Genomic DNA, 18272 nt, shown 5'->3' with positions numbered 1-18272 from the left:
ATAGACAAAGAGCAAGAAATAAAGATCTGATCATAATGTCACTTCTGAATCTATTCAGTTTACCTCTAAATAACAGCTATGGGATTATTTTAGGGATCATTACATTAAAAAAATGAATTTAAAAAAAGGTTTTATAGCCTTGAGACACGACATTCATATCATCTATAGAGTGTGTTTGAAGAGAAAGTCAACACAGAACTCACTCTTGAGTATGACATTCTCTGCTTAATTAATCTCTAATATTTTTTTTAAAATACCAACATCAGAACGCATACTCATCTAGAAGTTAAAACATTTTCAGGTTTCAATGGTACAGTACAAGCAGGGATAAAAATGATCTTGCATACATGCATAAATGAGTGAACCTTCAATTAGGAGCACTTTTATCTACTTGAAAGCTTGAAAAAATAGCTTATTTAATTCTTTAAAGCTGCTGTCCGTAACTTTTTTGGGTTAAAAATTATCCAAAATAATAATAATTAAAAAAAACATAACCAGCCAGTGTTAAAAAATATCTGCTTGCTTTTGCCCGATTCAAAACGGTTAGCTTGTAATAATGATTTTAATTCCAGTGGTACTGGTGGATTTCCGCGGGAAATTCGAGCATGTCTTTGCATCATTACGTCACACCCGTACACATAAAGAAGGAGTCCCGGTCGGCTATATTGCGTGAGGATGTTGGAGGTGGACATTTTTAGCCTTTTCTCACAGCATTAAATAATTAAACTTATGGCGGATCCAGAAAGGTTCAAACGACAATCACCAGTGACAACTGGACATTCACCACTTGTAAAACCCCAAATAATTCGGACTTCGGAGTGGGTAACGTTAGAGAAAAAAGAGACTGCCACTGGCCCACGCGAAAACAAGGATAAACATCGGTTCAAAACGGACGCAGAGACGGCTTTTTTTCTTTTAGGTCAGGTAAGACATTTCAATAGTTCAATCGTGTAACAGTAGCACACTTGTTCGCTTAATTCACACAGTTACGGAGTTTCCTGTCTTTATTCGTTTAGCTATTATGGTAAATATTTTGTGCTAGCTATGAGAGGGAGCAATTCACCTCTACTCCAAGCAAACCAAACCGGCCTCCTCCGAAATTATATGTAGTTTTAAATATGCATCGGATTACAGATACGTGTTTTTTTTTTCTTTTTTCTCAAAAAAACCCAGTAAAGAAACATTAATTTATTGGTATGACAATTAGAAATTAGACTGCACAGAAATAGAAACTGAACTACAGGGTAATCATAATACACATTAAATGTAGTCACAATGCTGATGTTGATTATTTTAGAACAAAGTATAATTTGAAAGGTTTGACGCGATCGTTATATTTAATCAGCACGATTTACTGCAAGGCTTTCCCCCCTTAGTTGATGTGGATGTTACTTACTTGTTCAGATGACATTTTCCGATGAAAATTCGTATGTTGTCATGGTCATACTGTAGGCCTACTTCCAAAAGTAGAATGTGTGATTCTGAATGCCAGTTTCCACATCGGCGCGGTGACTGACAGACTCGCAGTCTCAAAACATTGTGTTCATCCGCGCTGTTTCATGCCGATGTGCAACTCACGCAAAGTTAATAATTCCGCGAATAACTGCAATTACAGATTTCAAACAGAGATGGCGACAAAGAGGAAAAATGCCGGACTGCAGCTTTAAATAGGCGTAATTTATTTAAAAACATTTATTGTCCTGGAATGAAGATCTGTTCAACTATAAAGATTTTGACAATAAGTGTGATGGGTAATGACAGCAGTAATTTGGATGGATGGATGGAAGGAAGGATTGATGGACAGATGGACGGATGGATGGACAGATAGATGGATGGATGGACAGATGGATGGGTAGATGGATGGATGGAAGGATAGATAGATGGATGGAAGGATAGATAGATGGATGGATGGACAGATGGATGGATAGATGGACGGATGGGTGGATGGACGGATGGATGATAGACAGATGGATGGATGATGGACAAATGGATGGACAGATGGATGGATGGACAGATGGATGGATGGATGGATGGACAGATGGATGGATGGATGGACAGATGGATGGATGGACAGATGGATGGATGGATGGATGGATGGACAGATGGATGGACGGATGGATGGACGGATGGATGGACGGATGGATGGACGGATGGATGGGTGGGTGGATGGATGGATGGCTGGATGGATGGATGGGTGGGTGGATGGACAGATAGATGGATGGATGGATGGATGGGTGGATGGACAGATGGATGGGTGGATGGACAGATGGATGGGTGGAAGGATTGATGGACAGATGGACGGATGGATGGACAGATAGATGGATGGACAGATGGATTGATGACCAGATGAACGGATGGATGGATGGACAGAAGGATGGACAGATGGATGGACGGAAGGACGGATGGATTGATGGACAGATGAACGGATGGATGGATGGACAGATGGATGGATGGAAGGATTGATGGATGGACGGACAGATGGATGGACAGATGGATTTTTTTTATGGTTTTGCTTAAAAGTACATTTCTCTAATGTTGAACCAGATTCCTTTGATTTCACAGAATTTCATAAATTCATTATTGTGGGAAGTATGGTGATTCTTTGAAAACACATTCATACACTCACCGGCCACTTTATTAGGTACACCTGTCCAACTGCTCGTTAACACTTAATTTCTAAGCAGCCAATCACATGGCGGCAACTCAGTGCATTTAGGCATGTAGACATGGTCAAGACAATCTCCTGCAGTTCAAACCGAGCATCAGTATGGGGAAGAAAGGTGATTTGAGTGACTTTGAACGTGGCATGATTGTTGGTGCCAGAAGGGCTGGTCTGAGTATTTCAGAAACTGCTAATCTACTGGGATTTTCACGCACAACCATCTCTAGGGTTTACAGAGAATGGTCCGAAAAAGAAAAAACATCCAGTGAGCGGCAATTCTGTGGGCGGTAATGCCTTGTTGATGCCAGAGGTCAGAGGAGAATGGCCAGACTGGTTCGAGCTGATAGAAGGGCAACAGTGACTGAAATAACCACTCGTTACAACCGAGGTATGCAGCAAAGCATTTGTGAAGCCACAACACGCACAACCTTGAGGCGGATGGGCTACAACAGCAGAAGACTCCACCGGGTACCACTCATCTCCACTACAAATAGGAAAAAGAGGCTACAATTTGCAAGAGCTCACCAAAATTGAACAGTTGAAGACTGGAAAAATGTTGCCTGGTCTGATGAGTCTCGATTTCTGTTGAGACATTCAGATGTTAGAGTCAGAATTTGGCGTAAACAGAATGAGAACATGGATCCATCATGCCTTGTTACCACTGTGCAGGCTGGTGGTGGTGCTGTAATGGTGTGGGGGATGTTTTCCTGGCACACTTTAGGCCCCTTAGTGCCAATTGGGCATCGTTTAAATGCCACGGCCTACCTGAGCATTGTTTCTGACCATGTCCATCCCTTTATGGCCACCATGTACCCATCCTCTGATGGCTACTTCCACCATGTCACAAAGCTCTAATCATTTCAAATTGGTTTCTTGAACATGACAATGAGTTCACTGTACTAAAATGGCCTCCACAGTCACCAGATCTCAACCCAATAGAGCATCTTTGGGATGTGGTGGAACGGGAGATTCGCATCATGGATGTGCAGCCGACAAATCTGCGGCAACTGTGTGATGCCATCATGTCAATATGGACCAAACTCCCTGAGGAATGCTTCCAGCACCTTGTTGAATCTATGCCACGAAGAATTGAGGCAGTTCTGAAGGCAAAAGGGGGTCCAACCCGTTACTAGCATGGGGTACCTAATAAAGTGGCCGGTGAGTGTACATACATGCCAAAAGAATTAATGTGATTTTTTTCCCCTTATAAAGTAAAAAAAAATGAGAATCTTTCCAGGACAGAAAAGTCCTATTTGAAGAATCACTCAAATATCCAGTCCCTGTCAGAGTGTGTCTGTGGTGTAATGGAGTGATTTGGAGGAAGGGCCCCTGTCGCAGTGAGGGCCACTAGGGGCCCCATAAGGGGCCAAACTTACGTGAGCACCTATTTAGTACTGGACTGTTCTCTTCATCTGAACTGTCTTCTGTGGGCAAACAGAGATGAGCACAAACAGCTTTGCAAAACGAGACAACTATGTTAATGAGGCATTAACACACACATACATACTGTACATGCACACACACTCGCATACATACGCACACACACACACGCACACGCACACGCACACACACAGTTCTGCAAGAGACAACATAAGCGAAAGAATCTATGATAACAGAAAAGCAAGAAAAATAGTAATCATTCATTAAACACTCGTAGGCTAAAAGAGATGTAAGAGATGAATACACCCAGCAATACTAAAAATAAAAATCACAAAAGAAAAAAGAAAAAAATTATTTGCAACATCAGCCAAACACAAGATAAAAACACAAAGCGAAGCGATGTAGAAAGAGATTCTAGTAGAAGAGATGTGATGCATCTGAGCCCATGGTGAGAAAGCGGTTAAACTATAAAGAACAAGTGAAGTTAATAACTTCAGAAACTTCAGCTTCGGACACATGGTTTCATGTTATCACAGAGAGAGCGGTTAGAAGCCAGGTGAACTGTTGACCACAGAATTCAGTAATGGCCTTACATTGCCTACAGCCAGTTCAATTAATGGAGTATGATCTTAAAAGTTTCAGTATCATGAAGCCTGAATGTCACAGAGAAATGTCTCGGTCATATATAACCCCAAAATCAAAAAAATAAATGACAAAAAGACAATGAAGCCTATTTTAGGGCCATTAATACTTTTTTTTACATTGTGACAAAATTTCATGAAAATTAAGCAAATGACCCCCTGTACTGAGCATTCTCATTAATGTAAAGTGAAAAAATTATTAAATATTATTTGAATTGTAAAGCATAGTTGAAAAGTAGTTTGTAAGCATACTGAAAATCAAATATAAATCATTTCAGGACTAAATATTACATATTTGTAGTATTTATTTTTAAATGACAAAATTATTCATTCATTTCTGGTATTACTGCAATTATATACATTTATATTAAACATTATTATGCATTTACTTATGTCCTTATTTCAGTTTTTTTCTGTCACGTATGATAATATAGGTTTCCTTTTCTTTATAGAAACTATTTCCTGATTATTTTTTTTTTTTAATTTTGGGGAGAGATATGACCTGATTAGAATTTTCATGAGATTCAGCTGAATATATAATGCATTACAAAGGTTAATTTTATGCATTGTAATGCATTCCCAATGCCTTATAATTCACCTTGTAATCATTTATATGTTCTCATGAATGGGTGCAACCACAGTTAAATGACATCATTACATCATTCACATCACTTTTTAGAGATTATAATGCACTATACCAAATGCATTATTTGTTATATTGGCACTTGTTAATGTTGGTTTACTAAATGTATTGTAACTGTGGTTATAATACGCCTATTCATGAAAATAAAACAAATTGCAATGCGCTCCTTGGACAGTTTCCTCCAATTCAAGTTCAACCTGTGTGGTAAATAATCTCGGAAGAGAGTGTAACCAAAAGCCCTAAACGGACAGGACTAGAGAAATTAGAGAATTAAGAGAAATTCGTGTTTCACTTATGTGCGTTATTATAAACAGACACTTCTACACACTCGTGAAGTTTACTTATAATAAATTATAATTTATAAATTATACTAAAATTATATCAATAAATAATAAAAGCAAAAATATATGTCATGCGTGATGCATGCAAGCCCACAAACTCCCAGTAATAAACACGGAAATGTTAGTCCTGTCCGAATCAGTACATGTAATCATAAGAATTGTGACTCAAACATCGTTTAGAAAACAAGTCCCGTCCGAATAGGGCTTAAGATGACATGATAATTGCTGACTGAACATAGGAGGTACCTTGTTCTGTACTGCAATGCCATTGGCTGAAGTTGCGACCAATGAGAATGAAGCTCCTGGAGGTGGCAGGTGGTTGGCTGATGTGCTGGATGATTGACAGGGGGACATAGATATCTCCCTGAGGACAGCTGCCGACACACACAGGAAACAGTTCATCAGTTTAAGCATAAACTGAATCGACAGAAACATCTGATGGCACTATGCACCAACTAATCACATCATTTGAAACACATCTGGACAGTTCGGATGAATGCTTCGACCAGGTCAGGACTCAGGAACGCACCTGGTTCTTTCGAACACTTTGACTATGGTGTCACTGGCCAGAGAGCTGACAAGATTGACAATTTCTGAGAGGATGGAAGGCAGGAGGAAATGATGCGAGACTTCAGTCGAGCAATGCTGGATGGACGGACAGCCTGCAAGACAACAAGAGAAAATAATCCTTTAATCAGGGAACTTTTTCTGTCTGCTAGGATGATATGAAGAAAGAAATGTTCTGATTTTTCTAAACAATCTTTTTAGGTTTTGAATAGATTATAAATCACTTTAAAGGGATAGTTCACCCTAAAATAAAAATAAAATCATCACTTGGTATTGTTCTAATGCAGTATGCCGTTCTTTCTTTTACGGACCACAAAAGGAGATTTTTTTTCAAAAATGTCCCGCTCGCACTAGTCCATATAATGGCAGTAAACAGAAACCAGCATAACATTTTTTTTTAAAAAAGATGCAAAAGCATCACAGAATAATCCCATGTGACACGTGCCATATATTCCATGTGTTCTGGGTGTATAAGATAGGGTTTGGTGAAAAACAAACCAAAATGTTATGTATTATTTAACCAAAATCCTGACTTTGGCTGATGGTCTTCTGTGCGTGAGACTCTATTAGCCTCTGACTCGCCCAGAAAAAGCGCACGAGTTGTGATAAATCAAGATAACAAAAAGCCACATGAAATACAATGCCTAGAAATCCCCCAAAAGTATCTGTGTACTTTCTTCACTTCACAGTCAAATATCACCGGACCAGAACTGCGGTTGTCAGATGACAGTCAGTCACAGTTGACTGTTCACCGTCATTATATGACAGTTAATAAAATTATAAATTTCTCTTTTTGTGGTCCGAAAAAAAGAAGAAGGGCATACGGCATTAGAACAACACCAGGGTGAGTAAATGATGACTTTCAGTTCATTTTAGGGTGAACTAACCCTTTAAACTTTCTTTTCTTCTTTAATTAACATTTCCTAAGTTATTAAGAGTGTTGCCGGGTGAAATGAGTCTTTTTTTGGGCTTGTTGAACTTTCACTTTATAATAAATGAATAGAGAAAGTTAAAATCAGGGAAATTCTAATTTGTGGTTTTTCATAAGAACTTCAATTATAAATTGTGCATATAAATGCCAAACAAATCGGTATACGAAAAAGATTTACATATTCTTTATTATTTAAATTATTAAATATCTTCTTTATTTATTATTATTTCGTATTTAAAAAATATTATTATTATTATTATATCAAAGAATTGCTGTTCTCAATACCGCTAGCTAATTTGTTATTATTTGGTTGTTATGGAAATACAAAGTGTATATGCACCTGCCCGTGTTTCACCCATATATGAAATCTGATTTAAGTTTCAAATAGTCAAAAGTGGCCCATCATGAAGAGTGGCCCAGTTTATTACATCATTGTAAATTAGCACAGTCATAAACAGAAAAGCATTACACGGATGTGGTAACTCACCCAGTTTGTTCATGAAGGTGACCCAGGGCAGGTACGTGGTCTGGTAGACGGTTTGAAGAGTGCCAGTATCACCTTCCTCCAGCTGGACTGCATGTCTCCTACAACACAAAGACATCCAGACATGTCTATAGGCCTACGCGGATGATAATTGCTTTTGTTAGAGGTCATTACGTCTCTCAAGTTACTGCCATCTGAATCAGAAATGTCAGTATTCTCCCACCACCCACGACCAAATTATCTATTGTATTCTGACAACACAAAAGGATGAGTGGTAATTTAATTACCATCCAAATTGGGATCTCAGAATTTGCCAGGAAGAACTGGCCAAAAATCATTTTGGAAATCGGATTATTCTGATTTGGGTATTTGGCACAATGGAGGCGTTTCAGAGAACATATGTGACCCGTGCTGACAAAATAAGTGGCAATAAGCACATTTAAAAAAAAATTAGTTACATTCTCTATTAAAATACACAACATTATGTATGATTTGTTGGAATCAGACGAAAATTACTGAGCTACACCTGCTTGAAGTTGATAGAGTCAGTTTTTAAGTCAATTTGAAGAAAAATCTAGTTTTCTAAAGGTTTCAAAACAAAATCACTAAGCAACCATACCTTAAAATCCCCAGTAATAACACCAAATTTGACATACACCAAGTTAAAACATAATATCTATAGGAAAAATATATATTCAACTTTTTTTTCCCCATGATACCACAATTGTTTGATTAACTTTTTTTATTTTAACATTTTATTTAACCGACAGCTCATATATTAAGACCTACTGTGCCGCACGGATGTAATATAATATTACATATCAGATCATTTTCCCCAACAGTTAACCTAACGTTTATTTAAGACATAACAGATAATGTTTGCATGAATACTAGCCAAGACAGATATTTTTAAATACTGTGTACAGTATGTGTATATCGGGATCACACGCTGTCTAAGGCGTCTTTGTGCTCATGCATCAGATCTGAGAGTCCGCGCGAGTAAGATCGTTTTGTTTACAACAGCATGAGTTTTAAAATCACATTTCACTGGTTCACACTCATGCCATTGAGAATTCGGTATGAATATTCACAACGTTGGAATACTGCGCTTTAAAACAATCCCAAACTTGTGCTGAGGGGAAACGCGAGAAGCGAGCTGAGAAAAACAGCACTCTTAAATGGACAAAGGAAAGGTACTCCTCTCAGAAAATGAACAAATAAAGATACTTTTAGATGTTTAATTGCTATTTGGAGCATTCGGATCGCTGGACGAGGGCTTAAGGAACACATTTTTGTGAAAATCTCCAAAATCAACAAAAATTTTCACCTGTTTTGCCTGTAGCTCAAATGTATCCCGTACGCATTCTGACTCCTTTTGCAGCACAGGTCAAATATACATTTTTTTTTTTTTTTTTTGCTTTATATCAATTAACAAAATCTTTTTTTACTATTTTTCAGTTTTAAATGGAACACTGGGTCTGTTTTTTGTCTTACCATCTGAACATGAAGCTTGTGCAGATGTCATTTGAACAAACATAACCAAACAAATTGTATTTTGTACCTCTGGGCCTGCTCTTGTTCGACTGCCATGGCTTTCTCATGGTTCCACTGCTGTTTGACACTCTCCGTCTTGTGTCTCCGTCTGCCCATGCGACTGTCCTCGGCACGCTCCGGTATGATGTCATCCGTTGTCTTTGGACTGCCAAGTTCAGAAGTTTCTGGTTTACTCTACCGGACACACACACACACACACACACACACATCATAAGACAGATAACTGGCACCAGTCCAATCACTTCTCTAGCATCTATGCTTCATTGCACATCATGCTGACCATCAATGCAATTTTGAAGGCGTTGACAGTCGTAATTAATGAGAGCAATTTGCTGTTAATGAAGACAGCACATGCTGAGTGAGCACACGCACCAGCATTTCCCAGAAGCTGCGGCGGGTGCTTTTGCCCGTGGGCGTGGTGGACTCGGGTGTGCTGGCTCCGGTGTTCGGGGTGGAACTGGGGGCAGATATTAGGGTGATGGGAGAGGGGCTGGTTCTGAGCCCGTGGGCTCCACTGGGCCGCCGATGACTCTCCTTCACCTCTTTACTGTCGCACTGCAGAAGACTCAAGGGAACTACAGTGACAAAACACTAAGGATCAGCAAAACCAGGACAACTTCACCAATATACGCTACCGTTCAAAAGTTTGGGGTCAGTGAGATTTTTTGTTTTTTGTTTTTAATGTCTCTTCTGCTCACCAAGACTGCATTTATTTGATCAAAAATACAGTAAAAACAGTGAACTATTATTACCATTTAAAATAATTGTTTTCTAAAATATCATTTATTCCTGTGATTGAAGCTGAATTTTCAGCATCATTACTTCAGTGTCACAGAAATCATTCTAATATGCTGATTTGAAACATTTCTTATTATTACCAGTGTTGTCTTTTTTTCAGGATTCTTTTGATGGATAGAAAGTTCAAAAGAACAGCATTAATTTGAATCTTTTGTAACATTATAAATGTTTTTATTGTCACTTTTGATCAAATTAATTCATCCTAGCTGAATAAAGTTTTTTTTTTATATATTTTTTTTTTATCGTACTGACATACTTTTGAATGGTAGTGTATTGAGCAAAACGTGTGACAAATAAAAAAACTCAAAAAAAAAAAAGAAATTAAGAACAAAAAAAATCACACTAAAAGCATCAGCACAAATAAATACAATAGAGTAAAGAGACAAATAAAATAAACAGTGTTTTTCAGTTTTTTCAGGTAGGTCTAACATTAGTTTTCAGATTCAGAAATTGAATTGAAAAGAGATCAAAATGTAAAACAATGCATACAACCCTCACTGTATAAATTAAATTAAGATTAATCACTATTAAAGTTACAAAAGCTAAGTCTTTTTTTGTTTGAATAACATTAAAAACAGACAGACAGCAGAAATATTAGGCTTCTGTCACTTTAAGACTAATGCACAGATCCAGCACAATGATACTGATACACATGTCATCTATATCAAATGTTTACATTCACTTAAGACATATCCTACTATGTTTGGATGTGTATGATGTAGGATACTCGCCAAGACGGGCATGTTGAACATTTTTGTGTGAACTTTAGAAGTCTTTTGTAAACGTACTTGTGCTTTTAATGTCTTGTGAATGTTTATTTTAATTTTGGGGATGAACCTAGATATTTCTTGTACAGCACTTCGGTCAATCAAGGTTGTTTGTTTTAAATGTGCTTTATAAATAAACTTGAAACTTGAACTTGTCCGTTCAAGCGCAAGACTTGAAAGAGAACTCAATATTTGCACGCTGTACGCGCGCTCCTATGTGTGTGAGTGCACACACAAATCTTCTCACAGATCGCGACTCCAAAAATAACAAAAATGTAGTCCATTCAGCATATCACCTGTGCTTTCATCCCGTTGGGCGGCAGCAGGCAGACAGAATGTGTCCAGACATAACGGGTTGGGCAGCACGCGCATCTCCATGATGACGTCACCGAGGGCGTGACGTAGGGCGGCCCTCAGCCTGTCCGTCAGCTGCAGCGGGCTGACATTACCCTGCTCCCACACGTCGAAGCGCACACGCACAGTTGCTCCTGCACACATACATCAACACACATGTAATTAAAGTCAGTATGAAACGGAAGTTGCACTAGACTATTGTGACGAACAGGGCTTGACATTAACTTTTTTGCTAACCAGCCACTAGGGCTAGTGGTTTTCTAAAGTTACTAGCCACTGCATTTTCTCTGGCCACAATTTTGACCATCATGGGGCAAAAAATGCCATATAGATATTTTTAATATTATCTCATAATTTGTCAGCAGGTATATTAGGCTGTTGTCACTTTAAGAACTGACGCATGGATCCATTATACTGTTACACGTGCGTTTCTCAACTCACTTGAAACATAACTGACTGTGTTTACGTGAATACTCACACATTATTTTGTGTGTATTTGACTGTTTATGAGCAATAAGCAGCAAAAAAGAACTCTAAGCACTGAGAGGCAGCTTTATGTGTGCGTACTTTGGGTGTGCGCACAAAATCTGCGGGAATGAGTAAAATTATGCGCAATATGTGCGATCCCACGCCGAAAGTCAAGCCCTGTAACAGCAACAACATTCATCCGGAGCAAATGAAACGAGTGAGTGAGAGGAGGCGGGTTTGTGTGTAACTGCGAGAAAGCGCAGCTGGTACCGTGCGTCTATTCTGCGGAAAATGAGTATTGGAAGCATTTCATATATTTTAGTATCAATAGGTAACGAAAAATCTATATTTTTGACAACACTACATTGCACTTAGTTATTATTTCAGATGCCTTTTTAGAAGACTACAATTGAAAAATGTATATTCAACCAGCCAAAGTGGCTAGTAGTAATTGACTGCCTTCAGCACCACCGCTGAAATACATCCGCATTTGGCGAGTGTTAACGACGTCAAGAGAATTGATTAGATGTTTGTGGTTTTCTATTGGTGGAACTCATGTGAGTGACAGGTTATAGCCCCGCCCTCGTCATCAGAGAAGAGAAGAGATGATGCAAGAGGGAGGGGAATTTAGTCTGATTCAAGATTATGAGGGCACGCACATGAATTACTGTTTGTTTGCAAAAGCTTCCCAACCTGAGCTCTGGCTGAGAGAGTCCACCTTAACAACCGTCGTCAAGGCCTCAAACTGGTCTGGCTGGAGGGAGATGGTGGAAACGTCAGCTCTAAGTGCCGGTCCGCTGCCGTCCTGAGCGGGAACCTGCAGCACGCAGTCGTTAGCGTCCACGAATGACAGCGCGATGCAGGCGATACCTGGGGAGCGCAGCAAGAGAACAGGGTTAGAGGAGAAAGTGATGGAGGCGAGAAGTAAATGAGCTTGACAGAGAACAGATGCAAAAAATGATGCAAACTCAAATGAAAGCAATAAATTCATCTAGTGCTGAAAGACAAATGGGGGTTTGCTATAGAGACGCATGACGCATGCTATAGAGACGCACGCATTCTGTGCTCAAGGGGATGATTTTTATTAAAAGGAACATATCTTGTTATATGAAGGTCACATGAAATCGGTCTTTTAACTTTTGAACATATCCTCATTTACTATGCTTCTTTTTCAAATGCCTTTTAATGTACAGATCTGATGACCCTCGACAGACACAGCATTTCAATATTAAAATATGAAAAAGCATCTTGAAACTATGATGATGTAACAAAAGGTGAAATAAACAAAACATTTCAATATTTTTTTTTAAATGTATTTTTTTGTATGCATTTCAGAAATTGTGCTGTACCTTAAAAAACTAATAATGTTAGTTTTTCAAAAGTCATGCAGTTATATAGCACTTGTGAACAGCATGTTTTTATTGGGTGTAATTTCCATTCAAGCTGTAATTTAGTCAAATTATGCAAAAAGTGTGAAAGTATTATTTTATACTAGAGATGCACGGACACTAAATTTCTCGGCCAATCCCGATAGGCAATTATTCAGAATGGTATATGTCGATAGACTGATATATGTCGGTGACTGGCGTCTGTGGGGGGGCGCTGCACTGTGGCGACCTGTAGAAGCAGTAGCAGAGAAGTAGTAACGCGGTGTTTGTTTGTCTTTGTTTGTTTTTTATTTTAAACTTCCTCCGTTGTCTACATCTATGGTCTACATTGAACCATCATGAAAAAACTGAGAAAAGATTAGTTCCTGTGTGGTCTGGAGACTCAATGCAAGAGTTGATGGGGTGCTTTGAATGTACCGATTGGTAATTGTTTAAATCCCAGTGTACGGATTTAGATGATCTTACTGAAATTGCGACTAATTGACCGTTTGCTAAGCCCCGCCCTCCTTAGTTACTGTTGCTACGCCTGTCAAGCTTTCGCGGCTGCCATGTCTATTACAGTGTGAATGCACCGGTGTCAGACATTCCCAAGGAGATATTTAGTCATTTTTGGCGAACAAGTGAAATATCTGAGAGAGCAAGACAAAAGGGACTGCAGTATGCATTCGAGGGATATATCCACGACATAATATGCAACCGATTAGAGAATAATTTCATCAAAATTGAAGCTAAAGTCTATAACGTTAGGTCCCAGCGCAAGCAGCAGCCGCCTCCTTAGCAGACCATTCACATGGGAAACACAAATTGAACAGCTATATTCATGCACAGCAGAGTAAGTGAAATGTGAAGATAATCTAATAATTACAAATCAAACAGCTTATCCATCAATCTAACACCCGGGAGAGCCGCGATCGGATTGGGGTAAAGTTACAGGGGTAACGTTAGTAGGCCGTCGATTAACAAAATGCTGAAATATATTTTAAAGTATGTCAGTGAGCCTCCGTCTTGCCTTTAATCGTCTTATTTTACGTTCAAATATGCATTATGAACAAAGAACCGCCATTATTTCCAAGCAATAGGCGGGTTTTTTTTTTGTTGATCCTGTCTACATTTAGTTGTGAATGGGTCTCCACACTGCCTGATCCCCGCCAGGGATTTCTCCCCTTTGGCTTTAAGGTTTCGGGAAGAGAAAAAATGCCACCCCACCGTCCAAACTTTAAGAATACACGATTTTTTTAGAAAATTTTTAGATTTGCACAATCCATACGCACACCGCGTCGGCATGTTTCCCTCGCTCGAAAGCTTGACTGACCTCCCGCGCCTAAATACGGTTGCTAAGCCACGGCCAGTGGCGGTTTTCGGGCGTGGCTTAGCGAAGGGTCAATTATATTGTATTTTGTGAAGATTTGGTAATTCAAAAGAAACCTTGCATAGTTTTTCCGAATAATAAGCCATGAATTACTAAACATGTCAAAAACTCGATTAACCTAAGGAATATTTATTTTAAACAAGGCGATAGTATTCGGTACAAAGAAGCCAATAAATTAGTTAGAAATTAGATCAAATTAGCAAAATTGCGGTATAAGGAAAGGATAGAAATTATGTTTACAAATGGGAAGTCTCATGTAGCTTGGGATGGAGTGAAGTCTATAATCGGAACTAAACAGAAGAATAAATGTATTATTTTAGGAGGAAAATCTGATCATGAATTAGCTGATGATTTTAACTCTTTTTATTCACGTTTTAAAATCATGATTTTTCAAAAGAACTGTCTGATTATTGTGGGAATTCAGTGACTCAGAATACTATTGTTAAATTTCAAATTAATAAAGCTGATGTATGTAGTTGTTTTAAAAAGTTTAAGGTTGGAAAAAGTCCAGGCCCTGATAACATTGGTGGTAGGCTCAGGCCAGCTGACAGTCTTGCCTGGGCCCGGGACAAGATAATCTTAGATGGGGCCCCCCCCCACGATTTTTATTTATTTTTATAAAACACCATATACTTTTACCCAAACTGAATAATAAAAACACGTTGAAATGGGTACATTTTCTATAAATGTCTTCATTTTCTTTTCTGACATAGCCTACTGCAGTTCTTGTTAAAACACACTAGACATGCAAAATCTGTGCATTTTGGGCACTTTTTGTGTGAAATCATATTTATTTTTTGTCCATCAAAAGTGTGCTTTCACTAGTTTTAAGCATGAGCAGCGCAGCAAAAATAGACTCGGATCTGAACCATTATCTGTTCACCGATGATGACAGTGATGCGTTTCAGCCGGCTTTTTATTTCTCATCTCCATAAATATATCTAGTAGTAAAGCTAATGCAAGGGCTAGAAATCAATGGATTCTTTGCTAATACTTCCTCGTCATCATGGAGAGCGCAGTTCGCACCGCTTTCTCCTTTCCACAAGCGTTTGCTCTCCCGTGGCGTCTGTCGTTGCTATGCAACAATGAACTTAGGCGCGCCTGTAAAAACGAGCGCGCCGCGTCGCTATTATGAGCTAATATCCTAAATATTTCCATATGTGGCTCTTTCCTCATTTCTTATCAACAAGTGGATTTACAGCCACCACAGCAGCAGCACCGCCGGTCGCCATGTCTCAGCGCTTTTATGAAGAGGACGCAACTGCACGCGCATCAAGTACCGGGTTTGAGAAAACCTGGTACCGTGGCGTGACGTTTAAAAAAAAATTAGTGCCGACTTGGTACCGAAGTGCCGGGTCTTTGACAACACTCATAAACGTTGGCTGCACTGTTTCTTACCTTGCTCTACGTTGACTTTACTAACGTTAGTTCCAGCTTCACCGTCACCACCTTTTAAAAAATATTTGTTTAGGACATCTCGAAGGCCTCTGTTTTTCTTCTTCTCTTTTCTTTTCTTCTTTTCTTTTCTTTTCTTTTCTTTTCTTTTCTTTTCTTTTCTTTTCTTTTCTTTTCTTTTCTTTTCTTTTCTTTTCTTTTCTGAGCACCGGACTTCTGCTGACCGGACATTTTGAGCGTAACGTTAGCCTACTGAACTTCAAATCAAATGACAACATCATATTTTGATCATTGGCCAAACCATTTTTGTTTTGGGGGGGGGGGGGGGTCTTGACCACTATTTCAAGGACAATTAGGAAGAAAACAAATAAAAAGCTTTTATGTAACTCAAATATTAGATATTTTTTCCACAAATATGCCTTTTTTTCTCTTTTTTTTTTTACAATTATTCCATAATTTAATGAGGGCCCAGTTCTGGGCCCCCCTCCCTACCCTGGGCCCGGGACAACAGACCCGTTTGTCCCCCCCTGTCGGCGGGTCTGGGTAGGCTGTTGAGGAACTGTGCAGAGCAGCTTTCAGGGATTTATTCATTTATTTTTAATGAATCATTACAACTTTCTAAAGTCCCTTGTTTATGGAAAGATGCCATTGTGGTGCCAATTGCGAAAAAAAGAAATTCTCCTTCTCTGGAAGATTACAGGCCTGTTGCTCTAACCTCCTTGGTTATGAAATCTTTTGAAAAAATAGTAAGGAAGGAGATTTTAGCCTTAACACAGTCAGCACTTGATCCTATGCAGTTTGCATACAAATCTGGCAGAGGAGTTGATGATGCCACCTGTACCCTATCAGTCCCAACTAATGCTGTAAACTAAATCGAGGACCCTCTCATTCGGTACATTACTATAATATTAGAGGTTAACGCATTAACAGTTGAAAAGTAGCGCCGTTAAAGCAGGCTGTTTTGATCCTGTCTAGTCTCCAGGTCTGTGCTTTTTCAGTACACCAAACATTATTTGTAGTGTGATCCTCATCCAATAATCGCAAAGAGCTTTGTGCTTACTTCTGATAAGCAACAAAGTCTCAGCTTTCAAACTATGTCCATTTTTTTTTACGAAATTCAAACATTAAATGGCATTTTGATGCTCTGAAATGTGACAGATCGCTGTAGCGCCTCTGTTCAAGTGGCAACACGGAGCGGGAGTCTTTTCTTCCTCTAATACAAGTAAATATACAAATAGCAGTTGAATATAATAGTTTGGGCTCTGTTGTTCATTTTAATGTAGCATTAACTTGCCCTAAATTCAACACACATTTTCTTCACACAAAGTATGAGTTGCAGTCTGCCACTGTATGAGTTGATTGATAGGATATAATCAGCCCTGATCATCGGCTGTTTTAAACTATCAGATGATGGCTGACATTGAAAATAATAGCTTTTTTCGGCCAATACCGATTATTGGCCGATACATCGATGCATACCTATTTAATTTTTTATTTTGGATCCATAAAATGCTAGATATGGTCGGCTAGTCTGATATTTTATTCTAAAACTGCTTTAAACCGTTTCCACAAGTGTCATTTTCACCACAAAACAGTGTTGTTTTCGGCAATAGAAAACGTTGATCAGATGAAAAACTTAAACAAAAAAAAAAACTTAAATGAAAATAAGAAATGTTGTCTAACTGAAATAAATACATTAAAGTTGAAGAGCTAAAATGACTAAAACTGAAATAAAAAATAAATTAAAGTAGAAATAGAAATATTTAAGGTTAAAAAAGGGCAAAAGCTCATAACAAAATGTGCCAATTTTGTTTAAAAGTGTATAAACTTTTAAGAGAGTATATTTTCTAAAAGTCCACAAGGATGAAAGTGCCAACAGTTGAAGAAACACCCATATGTAGCCTTAAATTATATAAACACAACTATATTTCAGAAAAACAATGCCTCTACTTGAGTACAAACTCTCATAAATCCTTTAAATGGGTTTTTCTGCTGTTGTATTGACTCGGTTGTGCTGTTTACAGTGTGAAGCCGCGGCTCTGATAAGCGCAGAAAGAGAGAGATTTCCATCATTAGATTCTCAGAGATCGATGGCGCCTTCGCTCCAGTGGTTGTGGCTATAAGAAAGCCTCGCAAACAGAGCGGCGGTCGCATTAAAAGGCATTAGCAGCAAACAGTGGAGCGCGAGCAGGGATTTATCCAGCTGCTTGTATTAGCGTATGACGTTAGCGGTTTGAAGCATGATCGATGTGTAAGTGTGTGTGTGTGTGTGTGTGCCAGATATCAGATACTAATGCGTTGCACACACAATCATCTGAGATAAATCACCCATGTGCGCTCACATGCTAAAGTGTGCATGCATTCTGCATAAGTGCGGCCTGGATGCATGTATGAAAGATTGCATTGGCTCTGAAACACACAATACACGAGTACATAAATGCTTCCATCTAAGCAAGTTCAATTTCCTGCATCATCGCATTTCTGAAATGTGTCAGAATGTGATTCACAATGCAAGTACGTGTTGCTTTCA

General features: G+C 38.8%; 1 protein-coding gene across 1 annotated transcript in view; it reads right to left on the bottom strand.

Annotated features, from left to right (window-relative positions):
* szt2 (SZT2 subunit of KICSTOR complex) overlaps nt 1-18272 on the bottom strand; it is a 131426-nt gene that overhangs the window by 38867 nt on the left and 74287 nt on the right. Inside the window, exons 51-58 of the mRNA XM_056266108.1 lie at nt 12284-12460; nt 11065-11256; nt 9576-9778; nt 9211-9377; nt 7653-7750; nt 6197-6329; nt 5914-6041; nt 4039-4086 (exon numbers count right to left, since the gene is read on the bottom strand). Of these exons, the coding sequence (XP_056122083.1) occupies nt 4039-4086; nt 5914-6041; nt 6197-6329; nt 7653-7750; nt 9211-9377; nt 9576-9778; nt 11065-11256; nt 12284-12460 (1146 nt within the window). The remainder of the gene's footprint in view (nt 1-4038; nt 4087-5913; nt 6042-6196; nt 6330-7652; nt 7751-9210; nt 9378-9575; nt 9779-11064; nt 11257-12283; nt 12461-18272) is intronic.

This window comes from Rhinichthys klamathensis, unplaced genomic scaffold, assembly GCF_029890125.1.
Source record: "Rhinichthys klamathensis goyatoka isolate OS25496 unplaced genomic scaffold, OSU_Roscu_1.1 h1tg000244l_1, whole genome shotgun sequence".
Taxonomy (NCBI): Eukaryota; Metazoa; Chordata; class Actinopteri; order Cypriniformes; family Leuciscidae; genus Rhinichthys; species Rhinichthys klamathensis.
The sequence above is the reverse complement of the archived record's forward strand: the minus strand, read 5'-3'. Positions and strand labels throughout refer to the sequence as shown.